Raw genomic sequence first — 17,037 nt, 5'->3', positions numbered from 1 at the left:
TGCAAAGCAAATCATGGTAGCTTTGAAACATTTAGCTATTTTTTATATGAAGCTCTCTGCTGTACCTTGGAAAATGTAAAATAAGTAAGTAAAACCAATTTGTAAATTAGAGAAGAATGTGCTTTAAAATATTCAACACATTTTATTTTTGTTTTTGTTTTCTCCAAACATCGCAGGCTTCTCAAGTCTTTCAAAGTCTCTGATTTATTACTACAGAGAATGTGTGTCCTGGGGAGATCGGGGAGCGCACAAGGCCTGACTGGGCCTGGTGTCTGGCCTTACAGGTGCTAAAATAAGGCCTTCTATCCACCTCCTATTGGAAGTGCTTCCTGCCTTCTTTGGGGTTATTTCCAACAGAGTTTCCTAGGTAGCATGTTTTTGTTTGTCTCCTTTGTCTTGTTAAATCGCGACCCCTGCACCTGCAGGCTGGGAGGTGATTACAGCCCCACCCATTGACCCAGGAGGTGTATGCTGGGGGGTCACCCTCCATGAAGTGGCCTGGGGAGTCTAGATCTGTGCATTCCTCGTCGTGCGGGTGTGTGCTGCGTGGGAGCCCCGGCCTGAGGCCCCTCGGCCGGTCCCCTCTGGCAGTGAACTTCCCACCGCTGAGGTCCTGCGCTCCCGCTGTCTCAGATTGTGTGCTGTTTCTTTTCACAGTTGGAATGAAATCAGATAGTCCATTATTTAGGGCTCTCTGGTTGGAAATAACAGAATAGCCTAGACGAAGGGAAACTCCACCGAATCCAAGACAGAAGGAGTAGAACCAAATGCTGGGACCCAGTGGCCCAGAGCCAGTCCTGCTGTTCTCTACACAGCGCGTCCTCTGCTCCACACCCCACGGCAGCATCCCGCTTGCCCTCGGCTTCCGTGTTCTTTGCTTCTGTGCTAATGGGATTCTGGCCCCCGAAAGAGAGAATCACTGCAATTTTAGCAGGTAACCCACCAGGTTCTGCAGCAGATTTGAGGGACTTTTAGGATTGGCGTGACCCTTCACTCGCTGGGTGTTTGAGGGACAAATCTGAAATTCCCCACGGAGAAAGAAAGGGCTGGGCATGGATTGGATATGAGGGCAAAAAAAGGAAGGAATTAATATTCACCCAAGCTTTGTGCCTGGAAACTTGGAAACTAGGAAAACGGTTGTGCAGTTAAGAGAAATGTGGGGACAGGAAAGGTCTGCAAGGGAAGGAGAGGGTGGAAACTGAGGTGTTGGCTGACCTTCCGTTGTCCTTGCAGAGCTACTGACCAGGCTCTCTGGGCCAGACCCCAGGCCTGGGCTTGGCTTTAGCCACGTCGTCCCCACCCAGCCCCTCTCAACTCTGACCCCCGGCACTGTGGCCAGATTGACGTGTGTTTCCGGACGGGCAGCCCTGATTGTCTGAGTTCTTAGCTCCCCAGGGTCACCTGAGCATAAGGATGAGACCTGCTCTGCGGTCTGTTGAGCAGCGACCATCCCAGGATCTCCCCTCGGGAGCATCAGCTGCCCCCAGTTCCTAGCCCCACCCCATCTCTGCTGGCAACTGTCCAGAGTCTTATTCTGTGTTAACTACCACTTCCCCCATGAGGCCTGTCCAGGCCGAGTCCATACAGCCAGCATGGTGACCACATGGCTGGGTTCTTTGAATCTAAACAACCCGCTTGGTGGCCGGACGGCGAGGCGCTTTGCTCACGACTTTGTAGCTGAGGCTTCAGGTGTGTCTGGTGCCCGTGAGGCGGTGCGGAATCAGGGGTGACCCAGGGCTACTGCCGCGTGTGTATAACCTGGTAGCCGTTACGGAGTTACTGACTGTGAAGTGGGACAGGTCTGAGACTGTTTTCATTTCTGTCTGTGTGTCACTGATTGATGCTTTATAAGACACAGCCAGTGAACCAGTGGTTGTATAAGCCGAGGTAACCAACTTTAACGACCTAGAATGTTGTGAACTAGTTGAACGAGTCCCAGATGCACAACGGGTATGGATTTGTTTTGTAGTTCACCACTGACTTTGTTCATCAGTGTAGAATATAACTTTGCATCTTAATCGTTGCTAACAGTCTTCGATTTTGGTCGTGGCTCTCTGAAAGCACTTCTTGGTGCCGGTGCTGGAACATCGTTTGGTCCTTGCGAGGCCTCTGTGAGGGTGGCCGGCGTTCCCTCCGTTCCCAGTGGGGGAGCAGGCGCTCCGCGTCGAAGCAAGGTCTGCTCAGTGGGAGCCGTGGCGCTGGAACCGAGGTCTGCTTAACTTGAAAGCCCGTGAGAGCAGTGAGCAGTCATGACAGGGAACTTCCGGGGTGTCAGTGATTTTCTTTTTCTTGGGGGTGGGGAGGGAAGACGAGTCACCAGGTGTGACGTGTGTGTGATCATACTGGTAATTACGAGTAAACAACAGACTGTCCTCTGCATGAAATACCATACCCATAGTCCGCTTATATGTACTTTGTGTTTCAGGTTGAAGATGGAATAACCACAAGAGATTTTCTCCATGAATGATGACCACGCAGGTGATATAGTCGTGGAAAAATACCAGGTGGATTCCAAGAAGTCCGCATCCCACGTTCAGCTCGCCTGCAGTGGGCAGTCCTGTGCTTTCCCCTTAGATGGAAACGAACTTTGTGTATGGGACACCAAGGAACCTCCTCACCAGGTGTTTAAAAAGTTATACGTGTTTTTTGTTAAGTCACAGAAATTTGCCGTCAAGCTCTGTTCCTCTGATGCTGTTTGGGTGAGTTTGCCCTTTGTGGATTCAGTTACCAGCTGTAGGAGAAAAATGCTAACAAAACAAAGCATATTAAGTTTTGACTTAGGAAATAAACTGGAATCACTTTATTTAAAAATAAATTTAAATACTTTAAAATCATTTAAAATTTCTTCTTGAGTAAGAATATTATCAAGAAGAGGTTCTTCTTAACGCAATCAAGACAAGTTGAACTTTTAATTTTAATTGTAGATTTTTAATACAACATATAAGTGAGTTTATTGTGTTTATTGCAGAATCTTTAACATCAAACTGATAGGGTTTTAAAGACATCAATTTTCTTTCTAAAGGTTATTTCATGACTAATATAATTATCTTAATACTCTTAAAAACAGGTTTTATTGTAAAAAATAAAAAAGCAGAAGTCTATCAACATTTTTGGTTTTGGGATAGTTTTAATCTTCATTTTGGGCTTCAGGGGTTGGAGAATAGTGATGACAGTACATGCAAACCAAACTGTATTTGCTTTGAAATTTTCTTTAATTATGCTGGCAAACACCTTACTAATAGTGGAAGCTGTTCATTGCTGAAGGGAAATCTGTATTTTGATTTCTTTCCCACTTAGTTAAGAGAGGTTTTTATGTGTTTCTTCAACACAACTTGCATTGATGAGTTGACCCTACATTCCGATCTCCGGCTTGATCTCTCTTGTTTTTCTATCGAGCATAAAATACTTAGAAAAATGTGTCCCAGGTGTTAAGTGCACATTGTAGTGATAATACCAAAGTGAACACAGCCGGGCGGCCACTGCCCAGGCTCTGCCTCAGCTGGTGCTCCCTTGTCTCGTCCCCGGAGGTGGCTCTGGCCCCACTTCCAGCATGTAGCTTTGCTCGTGTTTGAACTTTGTATAAATGGTGTCACACATTACACATTCTTTTTTGCTGGTCTCTTTGGTTTGCCATTATGCTTATGAGATTGATCCACATTGCTTGTTTTCATTGCTGTGCAGTATTGCGTTGTACGGCTAGACCACACTTTAGCCATTCTATTATTACTGGAGGTTTGGTTGGTCTCCATGTTTTGATTGCTGCATTCTTTTATGTGTCTTTGACGCACATGTATGTACAATTGCTGAGTCTTAAGGGACGCATATATTTAGTCTAAAAGTTAAAGCTAAGATTTCCAAAGTGGTTGTACCAACCTGTCCTTCTTCACATGGTGGGTCCACGTCCTCACCTACACTTGGTCCTTTTAATGTTGTCCCTTCGGGTCGGTGTAGTGGTACTTAGTTATGATTTGCAATTCCCTGATGATTAATGAGGTTTAACTCCTTTGTGCACGTTTATTGGCCATTTGGCCATTCTCTTTCGTGATATATGTGTTCAATCTCTTGCCAGTTTTCTACTGGATTATCTGTCTTTTTCCTGTTGATTTGAAGGGGTTCTTTATGTATCTAAATATAAACTTTGTACTGGTGTGTGTGCATTTTCTAGAGTTTTATGTAAGTGGAATCAGGCAGCTTCTCCTCGTTTTGTCTGGCTTCTCCCACTTAGAATAATTATGTTGAGATTTATCTACATTGTTGCATGTATCAACAGTTTGTTCTTTTTTTATTATTGAGTAGTATTCCATTGTATGGATATACTGTAATTTGTTTATCCGTTCTCCTGTTGGTGGACGTTCAGGTTATTTTCACTTTTGACTATTATAAAGAAAGTTGCTATGAATACTTGTGTGTCTTTTGTTTTAGTAATGTCAGTTAGATCGAGTTGGTTGATAGCGTTCTTCAAGTCTTCTATTTATGACCACCTGCTCTATCGGTTATTGAGAGAGGCATATTGAAATCTATGACTCTAAAGGTGAATTTGTCTATTTCTCTTCTATCAGTTTTGCTCCACGTATTTTGAAGCTCTGTTATTAAGCACGTAAATGTTCAGTATCTTTATGTCTTCTTGGTGAAGTGACTCCATTAACATTATGAAGTGACATGCTTTATCCCTGGTAATATTTCTTACTGTGGAATTTTGGCTACACATTTCTTTTTGGATTCTACTTTTTACTTGCTTTTTGTATTTTGAGGCCATTATTTTTTAAGAGCAGTTTTAGGTTTACGGAAAAATTGAGGGGAAAGTACAGAGAGATCCTATATCCCTGTGATATGCGCCCACACATGCGTGTTTTCCCCCGTGCTCAGCATCCTCCAGATGGTACATCCGTTACAGTTGATGAACCGACATTGACGTTGTTTTCACACGAAGTCCATCGTTCGCCTTAGAGTTCCCCCGCTGTGTGGTACATTTTGTGGGTTTGGACAAGTGTACAATGATATGTAGCCACCACTCTAGCACCACGCAGGGTGTTTTCACTGCCTGAAATTCCGCTGGGCTCTGCTTGTTCGCACCTCCCTACCCCAGCTTCTGGCAACCACTGATCTTGTACTGTCTCCAGAGTTCTGCCTTTTCCAGAACGTTGTATGTTGGGATCATACGGATTGGCTCCTTTCTCTAGTCATGTGTAGTTAAGGTTGCTGCATGTCTTTCCACGACTTGATAGCTCATTCCTTTTTAGCGCTGAATCATATTCTACTGTCTGGATGGACCAGAGTTTATTTATTCATTCACCTACTAAAGGACATCTTAGTTGCTTTCAAGTTTTGGAAATTATGAATAAAGCTGCTATAAACATAAATTTCTCTGCAGATTTTTGTGTGGACATAAATTTTCAACTCCTTCGGTGAATACCAAAGAGCAGGACTGCTGAGCTGTATGACGAGAGTATGCTTCATTTTGTAAGAAACTCTAGTAAGGTGGCCACACCACTCTGTGTTCCCTCCAGCAAAGGACGAGCGTTCTTGTTGCTCCACATCCTCGCCAGCACTTGGTGTCGTCAGTGTTCTGAATTTTAGCCATTCTAACAAGTGGATAGTAGTATCTTACTGCTGTTTTAATTTGACTTTCCCTGATGAAAAGTTTCATATGTTTACTTGCTATCTGTGTATCTTCTTTAGTGGGGTGTCTGTCAAGGTCTTTGGCCCATTTTTAAATTGGGTTGTTTATTTTCTTGTTGTGTCTTAAGAGGTCTTTGTATATTTTGCGTAACAGTCCTTTATTATCTATGTCTTTTGTAAATATTTTCTCCCAGTCTGTGGTTTGTCTTTTTATTCTCTTGATAGTGTCTTTCACAGAGCAGAATTTTTTAATGCTAACGAAGTCCAGCTTATTAATTCTTACTTTCATGACTCATGTCTTTGGTGCCTTATCTAAAAAGTCGTTGCCAGACGCAAGTCGTCTAGGTTTTCTCCTGTGTTACCTTCTAGAAGTGTATCGTGCTCTCCGCTGTATTGCCTTTGCTCCTTTGTTAAAGGTCGGTTGACTCTTTCTGGCTCTCTGCTCTCTCCCAGTGATCTGTTTGTCTTTTCTTTTGCCAACATCACTCAGTCTCGATTGGTGGAGCTTTGGAGTAGCTTTGAACTCAGGTAGGTCAGTCCTCCAACTGTGTTATTTTACAGTATTATGCGGCTGTTCTCGGTCTTTTGCCTCTGCGTGTAAACTTCAGAGTAAGTTTGTTGATTTCATTCGGATTGCATTGAATCTGTAGATAAAGTTGGGAAGAACTGACATCTTGACAATGTTGAGTCTTCATGTCCACAAACATGGAGTATCTCTCCATTCATTTAGTTCCTCTTTGATTTCTTTCAGCAGAGCTTTATAATTTTCCTCATGGTGATCTTATGCATATTTTGTTAGATTTGTACCTATTTCATATTTCATTACATTTTTGCTAATGTAAATGTTATTGTATTTTTAATTTCAAAGTCCACTTGTTTAATGCTAGTATATAGGAAAGCAACAGAATTGTATATATTAACTTTGTGTCCTGCAAACTTGCTATAAATTGCTTAGTTTCAGGAATTTTTTGTTCATTCTTTTGGATTTTCTACATAGACAATCATGGAAACATCTGTGAACAAAGACAGTTTTACTTCTTCCTTCTCAGACACTATTCCTTTTCTTTTCTTGTATTAGTGCATTAGCTAAGACTTCCAGTATGATGGTGAAAGGAGTGGTGAGGGGGACATCCTTGCCTTGTTTCTGATCTTAGTGGGAAAACTTCTAGTTTCTCACCTTTAAATATGATAACTTTTGATATTTTGTAGCTATTCTTTATTATGCTTAAATACTAGTATACTGAGAGGTTTTTTTTTTATCATGAATTGTTATTGGATTTTTAAAATGCTTTTTCTACCTTTATTGATGTTTTTGTGTGATTTTTCTTCTTTAGCCTGTAGATATGGTGGATTAGTTGATTTTTGAATGTTGAACCAGCCTTGCATACATGGAATAAATCCCATTTGGTCATGGTTTATAATTCATTTTATGCATTGTTTAGTTTGATTTGCTAATATTTTAAATATTTTGTTGATTTTTGCATCTCTGTTCATGAGAGGTATTGGTCTGTAATTTTCTTTTCTTGTCATGTCTTTGTCTGGTTTTGGTATTCAGGTAATACTGGCTTCATAGAATGAGTAAGGAGGTATTCCCTCTGTTTCTTCTGAAGTGTTTCCTCTTATTTTTCTTCTATTTTCTGAAAGACGTTTTGGAGAATTGGTCTGATTTCTTTCTTAAATGTTTAGTAGAATTTACCAGTGAGCCCATCTTGGCCTGGTGCTTTCTGTTTCAGAAGGTTATCAATTATTGATTCATTTTCTTTAACAGATATAGGCCTATTTAGACTACCTACTTCTCTTTCTGCAATGTCTAATCTGCTTTTAATCCCACTTAGTGTGTTTTTCATCTTTCATTTTAGTTTTCATCTCTTGAAGTTAGAATTGGGTCTTTTAAAAATATATTCTAAGCCTCTGTTTAACCTTTTGAACATATGAAATGAAGTTATAATGACTGTTTAAATGTCCTTATCTAGTAGTTTTGACACCTGGATCAGTTCTGGTTTGGTTTCAAGGTCTAAAGGACTTGTGGGTGTTTTCCATCATTTCTTATTTCTCTTGTTTTTTGACCGAATGGTCTTGTCTCCTTGAGTACCTTTCTGCTCAGATGGGCACAGTGTCCCTTCTGCCTGCTTGCCGCGGGCCATAGCAGGTCACTGGCCAGGTGTGGAGCCGCGGCGGATGCAGGGAGGAGGGAGGATGGGATGCACAACTCACCTGGAGTCTGTGCGCGTGGCCTTCTGCAAGACACGCCGTCATCCTCGTGATGCAGTGTCTTCCCTACAGACAATGCCCGTGTTCCATGTGTTTCCAGAACTTTTCAATGTTTTTAATGCTCTCAAAGAGCCAAAATCAAACCAAAGCTCACGCCATTCTGCACGTAATCCTGGAATAGAGGGTTACGCTCTCAGCATCTCCCATGAGGTCATCTCGGACATTACACTAATGACCCAACCCCCTCCAGGGCGACTTCCACGAGGGACCATCCTCGGCACCCTCCTGGGAAAGGTGCTGTGTTTAAGGCCTAGTCCCACCGATCATGTTACTGCGGTGTGTGCTGGAAACAAAGTATTCACACTGGACGTTGAGCTAAGACCCGACACCGCGTGAAGTTCCCCGGCACGACGCCCATGGCACCCGGTGCTGGGCCTCACCTGCCTCTTCTCAGCAGGGTTTGTAACTGGGCCTGTTTTTGTAAAGATGTGAGGGGCAACGAATGAAAACATTTCTTTATCTTGCGATTGGAAAGCACTGGACCCAGATACTGCTGTTCTATGTAAATTAGGAAACCTTTCCAGGAAGTCTGGACACCAGGGCTCACTGAGCACATGTGTGGTAAACTGTGTTTCTCTGATCGGCTCCTACTTGAGCGGTCTCTTCAAGGCCTGGAAAGCGTAGTGCTTTTCTCTCTTCTAGCAAAATTTGCTTTTCATCAAGAATTGGCCTCTTCTGCCTTAATTCTCAGTTGGGATGAGTTTAAGTAGGTGTGCCACCTCTTGCGGGTTCTGTGCTTCGGTTGCTCTATGCGCTGGCCGGACGCCAGGCCTGGAGAGCAGGCGGCTTCTTCCTCAGAACTCACCTTCTGCCAGAGACGCAGCTTGGAGACAGATCTTCCAGGGCCTGGTGTCGTGTCTTGTCTTCCATTTGCCAGATGAATGCAGTCAGCAAAGCTAGTTGCCTGCAAGGCGTTTTCTTGCCATTTCCACCGGAAAAACCTAGCGTAGCAGGGACGTTAGCGCACCAGACCTTCACTGATGGTTAAGCCATGGGGCCTCAGGTGTGCCAGGCAGTTTGCGGGGCAGAGTGTACGTTTCTGTCTTCAAACAATTTTGGGCCAGATTGTGAAGTTGAGGGTCGCACATAACAAAAGGTCAGATGGTGGAGGTGACCTAGGATCAGGGCAGGGCTGTGAGCTTGTTCAGCGACACGTTGGCATTTGAGCTGTAAATATTTAAAACGTTTTGTGCAGACACCTTTTGATGGTTAACTGGATTAGCACTAGGTCACCCCCCAAACCTAACAAACACCATCTTCATGTCAGGGGAAGGTAAACCAGGATGAACAGGAGGACACTTAGCACGTACAGTGTTTGAAGGAAGACAGATGCTCCCGAAGAGAAAATGATAAGCCTGGCATGGAGTGCGGACGCCTCTGCAGGGCCGGCCTGGCGGCGGGTGCGGCGGGGCAGCGTGTGTGGGGTGTGGGCCGTGGGGAGGTGGGGCGCCCCAGATGCTGCTTCAGGGCGTGACGGGGGTGTCGGCCTTGGTCAGTCTCATTTCTTCAGTCGCTGCTCCTGGGGCCACAGGACCGCGGCGCTTCCCTCTCGGCTCAGCCCCTGAACTTTAGCTTCCAGCGTTATGCACAGGAAGTTACAAATTCGGACCAGGGGATTATGTAAAGTAGAATTAATTTTAACAGAAACTATTTTCTGTGAGATTCATAGAACTTATTAATAAAAATAATAATTACCAGAACACTCGGTGCCTGGTCTTCCCTCACCAATTCCCCCAGAGCTGGTCTACCCTAGCCGAGCTGCAGGGTCACCAGGGCCCAGTGACCGCGGCCGGGCTTTGCACTTGGCAGGCACGTGTCATCATCGCGGTGTCCGAGGACAGAAGCTTCGAGGTACGGGACGGGCATTAGACTGTGGTAGTGTGTGAACGATTTGTGTTGTGCTTTTGGTTCGTGGTCACCGCCACACGTGTAACGGCCGAGGGGTGACTGTCCTGGACTCAGCCTGATGTCTTGGCTGCTTGCTGGGCGGGTGTGGGGAGCCGGGGCTCATGGCACCCTCTGGTGAGCTGGCATTCCAGGTGGGCTGAGTCAGTGACGGGACCCTCCTTCTCCCGGAATCCAGGGCCCTGGAGAGCTAGCACCTTAATTTACCTCCACAGTATATCCCGGGGGCCCAGCAGCAGGGCCACTTTCCAACATCAGAAGATTCATTCAGAGCTAAATTAGGCTTAAGAAGGAAATAACGCAAAACGCAAGCTCAGTTCCCATCCACCAACAAGTCAGTGCACTGTGAGTATTTTCTAACTGACAAAGTGAGGATGTCCTATGTTGTGGCTGAAGAAAAGTTGGGGGTGATTAACAGGCATCTGCAGAGAGAGCGAGAGAGGAGAGAGATTGTTAAAATGCTTCTGTTGTCACCTTGAAATTTCGCACTTGCAAAAGCTCTGGAGCAGGCTGCTGGGGCCAGAACCCCAGCTCACTACTTACCAACTGCTGCTGACAGATTAACCGAGCTCGCCTGACCTCTCTTATCTGGAAAATGGAAATGATGGCCTCTGTCTCCTCAAGGGGTGTGAGAATTAGAGCTGATGTTTGGAAAACAGGAGGGTGCGCCTGTTGCTTAGTAACTGGTACTTTCTCTTCAGGATACAGGTGACAGTGACCTTGTCCCCTCTCCTGGGCAGTGCTGATGAAGTGCTGGAAATGTCTCCAACCTTCTCTTGTCTGGGTCTTCCAAACCTATAGGTTGTTATTTCTGGAAATGTTTATTTCCTGTATGTATGATGCTGATATCTTTAATTGTATTTCTGTAGTTTTATTATTTATATGCTTATTATTTTGTCCTTTAGATAACCATTCACATAAATTAATTTGTAATTTTGGTAGAAGTATTAGTTCAAACTATAGCAATAATGGCAAAATTTTTACCTCTTCTAAAGAAGCGTGTGTCTGTCCAAAGGTTTGGGACCATCGTATGGGATCATTAACATACAACTCATCAGTGTTAACAGGTAACTTAAAACTTTTACCTGTTTTCTGTCCGTGGGCTATGTGTAACCTAATACATGTTAACCTGTAAGCCAGAGCTGTGACAGTCAAGGGGGTCTGAATCCATTTATCAGTCTCAGGGATAGAGCATACTTCTTGGAATTATGTTGGAATTATTTTCCTGAAATTGACTATGGGGACTTTATTTGACTGTTAAGAAAACAATTATAAACTTGATTTTGATGTCATCTATAAAGTTTATTTAGGACGTGCAGTGTTTTCAATATTCATGTATCCTAACTCTCCTTCTAAATCCTTGACACTGTGGATTCACAGTAAGTTTTAAATGAAATGACATCCTAGGCAACGATTTAAAAAAGAGACATTCATTTAATTGCTGTTTTCACCACTAATTCCGTAGTCTTATCGTTTCTTACTTAAGAATCGTTGTTGCTGCGTGTTTAATGTTTGTGGTGCTATATTCTCACTCTGGGAGTTAGTGACTCATGGAGGCGCTGGGATGACCCCCCAGGCTTCCCCCCGGGCCGCTCCGACCACTGTCTTCCCACACTCACGCACTTTCCAAAATTTGTGTTCACTTACAGTTTCTACTTCCTGGTGAAGAACTTACTTTGGAATAGTTCACATGTGGCTAAAAGAAATACCATCAATAAAAGTGCTGGCTCCCAGTTTAAACTCTGTCAGGCGCCTTTAAAGCTAAGAACTCGCCTGCCCCCTCCAATAGCCTCTCCCCTCCCGAGTCTCCTTGTGAACCAGCGAAGGCTGCAGCTGGTCACCGGCTGTGTGGATGGCCAGGTGAGAACCACAGGCTAACTCCAGTTTTCAGACGTTGTTATGACTAAGTGAACACGTGCACAAAGGTCTCTGTTTCACTATTGCTTTGTATCCTTTGCTGAGGCCATACCTCCAGCGCCTGGTGGGGTTTTCATACCCGCGGGGCCTCGCCTGCAGAGAAGCTCGGTCCTCTGTAAAATCTCGTACAACCATTAGTGTCAGCTTTATATATTTTGAGAAATTTGAAGATATTTGATATTTTTAAAAACTTAGTTTTGTTGACTTAAAAAAATATGCACAATGTGAGAGCTGTGAGTTAAGTTTTATTTGAGGCAAAATGAGGACTGCGGCCCGGGACATGGCACTTCAGATAACTCTGAGAACTGCTCCGATCCGGCGAGGGGCTGGGAGGGTGAGGGCCAGGGTATGTAGGAGTTTGGCAGCAAAGGGCAGGTAGTCGGAACATCAAAGGACTATCGTTAAATAAAGAAATCCAGGCATCTCAAGTTAAGGAATCCAGCGCTTTTCTATGTATGGGAAGATGCAAGAGTCTGGCCTCAGTGAAGTCATTCCTTTGACGTGCACCTCAGCTACCTGGGGCCAGTATTTTCACGTCCTGAGTTGCCTCAGGGCTCGCCAGGGCTCGCCGAGGGGAGTGGCTGCAGTCTGATGGCTGCTAGATGGCAGCTTTCTTTTCAGCCCTGAGTTTCCTCGGCTCAAGTTGCAGGCAGGGCTGCAATCTTTGGTGACTGTGACATCCTTTGTTTATTGATGTGGCAGGAAATATTCCATTTATAAATATTCCATTTACCAGAGTTTAGGTGAGCAATTGAGGTTTACTTCACAAAGCATGGATACTGTTCTCTTTTAAAAACAGTGGCTGTTGATATAATTTGGGAAAGACCTCGCGTGAGGAGGTAACCCAGGTCTTCCTCCTGTGCGTCTCCTTGGCTTTCACATCGCACTCTTCTGATGCTTCTGTCCCCAGACCGGGGGGAGGGGGTCCCCCAGGAAGCCGGTCAGCACGACACCAGTGGGGGTCCCACAGTTAACCCAGTTCTGACACTGTCTACCTGGAGGTGGCTAAGGGCTCAGTCCTACGAGACTGCCCCTCACTTCAGATGCCAGTCGCAGGCAGTGGGGTCCCCAGGTCACCCACAACTTTGCTTGACTCGGCTGCAAATCAGAGGTTCCCACGGCCCCTTCCTCTGCTTGATTAATACAGGCGAGCAGCCAGAAGAAGAGCTACCAGGGCAAGGTTTGGGGGCGTCGTCAGCACAGGAGCTTCTGTTCCCATGGACGTGGGGGCATCGCACCCCAGGGGGGATGCTGTCACCCACCTGGATCTCCCTGAGCCTGTACTTCTGGGGTTTTTATGGAGGCTCATTGCTTAGGCAGGATTGACTCGATCCTTGGCGGTGGGTGATTGAAGTCCGTCTCCAGCCCCTGCACCCCTCCCCCGAGGTCAGGGGTGGTTCCCCCGGCAACCAGTCCCCATCCTCAGGTGACCTGAGGGCTTTCCAGCAGTCACCTCATTAACATAACAAGCGACACCGTGGTCAATCTCATCAGGAGATTCCAAGGGTTTTGGGAGCTCTGGGCTGTGTCCGCAGTGCTGTGTCTGGAGAGACCAGGCGTGTGGCGCTGGGGACAGGAGCACATCGTGCTTGGTCCAGTGTTTTACAGAAGACAGTGACCGCTGGGTTGTGTCTGCACCTCAAGTCGGCACTGCCCCCCCGACGTGCCGTTAGGAGGACGCCCCCGGGTGGGGGCATGAGGGAGGGAAGGATTGGAGGCCAGAGGAGAGCAGCCAGGGCGCCGCCTCTCACCCTGTCGGCTCCCTGCTCACTCTTCTTGGCTTCCTGCTTTGCATCCGACCACCTGGTGAGAGTCCTGTGTCTACACGTGTTCTTGCGTGTCTAGACGTGTTTTGCTTTTCCAGCTTCGGACCTTCGCTTTGGTGGAAGGACACCATTATCGCTGCGTGACACACGTTGACCTGAGGAAAGAGAGAGTTTCCGCACCAGGGGGGTGGAGTCCAAGCCATGCAGCTGGCCAGGTGATGCCCTGCAGACCCGCCCACGGGGCTCAGGCCCACAGCGACCCCCCTCCCCAGCAGGGGGTGGAGGGAGAGGGAGGAGAAGCCAGGGTCCCGGGCGGGTGGGGCGGGTGGAGGCCTGTCTTAGTGGACAGCGGGCCGCGGCTCTCCAGCCCGTTGGCAGTGTCACAGCGGGGGCTGCCCAGGGGTCCGTGGCTTTTCCACTGAGCCCGCTCGTCACCCCTCCCTCCCCACGCCTGTCCCCGTCGCCAGGTGCCCGAGTGTCTGCCAGTCTGCCCCAGGAGGAGCTGGGGAAACTACTGGTTTTACTGTTTAATCCCTCTGTGGATTCTCTTTCCTAGGCACCTGCGTCGATTCATTTTCTTGTTACAGCAGGTGTGTCTCTGCTCTGCTCGCCTTCAGATTTATCATGATTGGTGTTCTTTCAGTTTGTGATATATGTATATATATATATATATATATATATATATATATATAGGTAAATGGCTGTAAGCTGTTTCTTTTTAAAGTAGGTCAGAAATTGCCTTTATCCATTAGATCTATTTTTTCCTAATGTGTTTGCCTTGGCTTTCATTATTTCTTGTGTAAATACTCATTTATTATGAAGTAATAAGCCCACTTTAGGAATTCACAGTTATCTCTAAGTAGACCATTTCCTCCTCACCCCCTTTCTGTGGATCTATCCTTGAGACTCCATCTCTCTCCCTACAGGCCTCATGATATAGGGTCTAATGTTTATTTCTAACCTTGTGCTTTATAATGTATAAGCCTAAGGATTTTTCTTGATTTGTGATCTGAGCTTTCCAGCAACATGCATTTCCTACAACATCCCACTGGGTCAGCTGTTAGCTTTGACCTTGACATCATTTTAATGTCGCCTCTCAGATTGTCAGTAATTCTGTCCGTAGAAGACAGTCAGCCTCCCTCCACAAAGGCACCGGACACAGGAGAAGAGATTGAAGTGACACTTCCTGTCCTGAGCCTGGCGCCCTGTGACTGTGGATTGTAAGTACCATGGACTCCACCACGGCCGTATGGAGAAAGCCTCCTTCCTAAATTAGGTTCATTTTTTTTCTAGAATGATTAAAATAAAGCGAATTATCTTTGTCTGACATAACCGTAAGTGTTCTTAGGACTGCGTATTTTATGTCTTAAGGTTGATAATCTCGGCCAGTTATTTTTAAGTCTATTTAATTAAAAAAGCGAGATTAATTTTCTTCACCCAAATCTAGGCAGATCTTGACTTCTGCAATAGGGCAAAGGGTGATGTCGTGACCTCATTCCCCTTGGCTCCACACAGAGTTTGGAGAGCTCTGGAGATGACTAAAGAGCAGCCTCTGGTCCTGCTGGGGTGGGAGACCTGAGGAGGCTGCTGGTGCGGCTGCAGCCCTTCTGTGCTTGCGCAGCAGGCAGTCGTGTCTCTGCACAGGTGCCCCTGCCTGCTCCGGAACAGCGCCTGGCCTGAACTTGAGCTGACTAGTGGGTCTGAGGCCTTGGGTCCCCACCGTCCCTCAGGGAGCAGTGATCCCACTTCTGCTCAGACTCGCTTGGTCTCCCTGGGCTGGTGTTGGAGGCTGAGGACCCGAGAACAGCCTGGGCAGTGGCTGAGGCTGCTGTTTGGCTTCATGCCCAAAGCGCATGTGGGACAGAGGTGTCTGTGGAGCCGTTCTGAGTCCAGGTGGTGAAACCGGAGGTGGCTGATCAATCAGATTACAGCCTGCATCTAGTTTGTAAACGGAAAAACGAAGAAGAAATGGCAGATCTGTGTGTGCCTTGATGTGCATGCTGCTATCGGTCAGTCTCCAGTCTGTCAGCACCACCCGGCAGGGTCTTCTGTGCAGCCGTCACACAGGCGTGGAGCCCGCCCACGGGGAAGCCCACCTGTGTGGGGTCTCGTGGGGGCCGATGTGCTGACCTCCTGTGACATCAGGGGGGAGAAAAACCTCCGTCCAGAGTTGAGTTGGGCCCAGCTTGTGGCCCTTTGAGCTACCTGTCTTCCCTGGACAGTGGGTGTCTAGGAAACCCAGACCCTGGGATGTGCTGAGAGGTTATAAGTGATCGGACTGGCCTCCTGGGACACAGGCAGAGGGACCCTCAGGTCGCCAAGGTTGTGCGTCACCTGTTCCTCTCACGTGGATCCAGCGCAATTCTCGGTGCCCTGGAGCTGAGGAAGATCAGGACACTTTTTTCTCCTTTTCTTTTAAAATTAGTCTTTCTTCTGAGAATGCCAGCTGCTTGCGGACTGGAAGCTCAGCGGGTTTATTCATATTTAAGTTGGCAGACTTTGAATTGGAGGCCATTTTACGTTGCAAGGGTAAGACCTACGTTCAAAGGATCTTTGGTGTGAATTTTGTGTAACTTTAAAATTTTGCTTTGCCTGCTGCGTTTGGAGGTCAGAGGTGAGGAGGACAAGATGTGCTGGTCCCCAGCGCCAGCTGCTCTCACCAGGCTGGCGGGTCACCGCTGCGCTGCCCTGGCCTCTCCTGGTGTCCCCAGTCCCGCTGGCAGCCCGGCGCCCTCCCTCCTTGTCCTGGGGCTCGGCCAGGCCGCGTCAGGGACCCTGAAGTCGGCTCTGCCTGTGTTCTCGCCGCAGCCTTGGTGTGGTGCCTGGTCACCCTCACACCTGTCAGGCTGAGCGACGTCTCCTCGCCCCTCCTGGTGTCCGCTGAGCTGCAGGGATGACCGACTCCTGCCCGCCCCCCCCGGCCCCCCGTGGGCCCTACAGCCGAGGCCACTTCTGAGCCGGCTGCCTGCACCCTGCGCTCTGAGGGATCCTGGCCGGCCAGGGGTGGGGCCCAGGCCACACCTCACCTCCTCGTGGGACGTCACCCCTCCCTTTTCATCTGTCCGCTTACGTGACGGTCCCTGAACTCTCCAAGCCTCCACTGGCCTCGTGCCCACGCCTGCCCCCCTATCCCACTGGTCTATCCTTTAAGACCCAACTGGATGTCCCCTAGACCCAGCTCTGTGTTCTCACAGGGACGCTGCGCTTCCCAGCACTTTCACAGCCGTGTTATGTGTTTAGTCCGCGGGCTTGGGCTGGGTCGGCTCTCCATGGGCCGGGCCTTGAGCTGCGGGCCCCAGTGGCAGGGCCTGTCTGCTCCCTCCTAATGTCCTGGTGTCCTGAGGTCGAGCCCCCGGCCCCAGCCTGTGTGCAGCAGGCACTCAGGGAGAAGGCAGGGAGCACCCCTGCCATATTGCTTGTTTGTTCCTCTTTGCTGGGAATTAAGATTTCAGGAGCCTCCGCATTCAAGTTGCTGGCTCGTGTGCTGTGATGAGCAAAACCAGTGGTGGTCGTGAGGTCAGTCGTAGGCCATTCACTGTGCGTAGAGTCTGCACAGTGC

General features: G+C 47.4%; 1 protein-coding gene across 1 annotated transcript in view; it reads left to right on the top strand.

Moving 5' to 3' along the window:
* The first annotated feature begins 2,425 nt into the window (after nucleotides 1-2,425).
* The window catches only part of WDR27 (WD repeat domain 27), a 54,746-nt gene continuing 40,134 nt past the window's right edge, over nucleotides 2,426-17,037 (top strand). Inside the window, 10 exon segments of the mRNA XM_089921689.1 lie at nucleotides 2,426-2,844; nucleotides 7,709-8,222; nucleotides 9,630-9,741; nucleotides 10,811-10,862; nucleotides 11,585-11,655; nucleotides 13,577-13,640; nucleotides 13,643-14,028; nucleotides 14,493-14,698; nucleotides 15,904-16,007; nucleotides 16,924-16,994. Of these exon segments, the coding sequence (XP_089777815.1) occupies nucleotides 2,433-2,844; nucleotides 7,709-8,222; nucleotides 9,630-9,741; nucleotides 10,811-10,862; nucleotides 11,585-11,655; nucleotides 13,577-13,640; nucleotides 13,643-14,028; nucleotides 14,493-14,698; nucleotides 15,904-16,007; nucleotides 16,924-16,994 (1,992 nt within the window). The 5' untranslated portion in view covers nucleotides 2,426-2,432.

Source organism: Delphinapterus leucas, chromosome 12, assembly GCF_059928025.1.
Source record: "Delphinapterus leucas isolate spDelLeu-1000000601 "Yukka" chromosome 12, BTC_Dleu_Yukka2, whole genome shotgun sequence".
NCBI lineage: Eukaryota > Metazoa > Chordata > Mammalia > Artiodactyla > Monodontidae > Delphinapterus > Delphinapterus leucas.
This window is presented reverse-complemented; position numbering and strand designations above follow the sequence as displayed.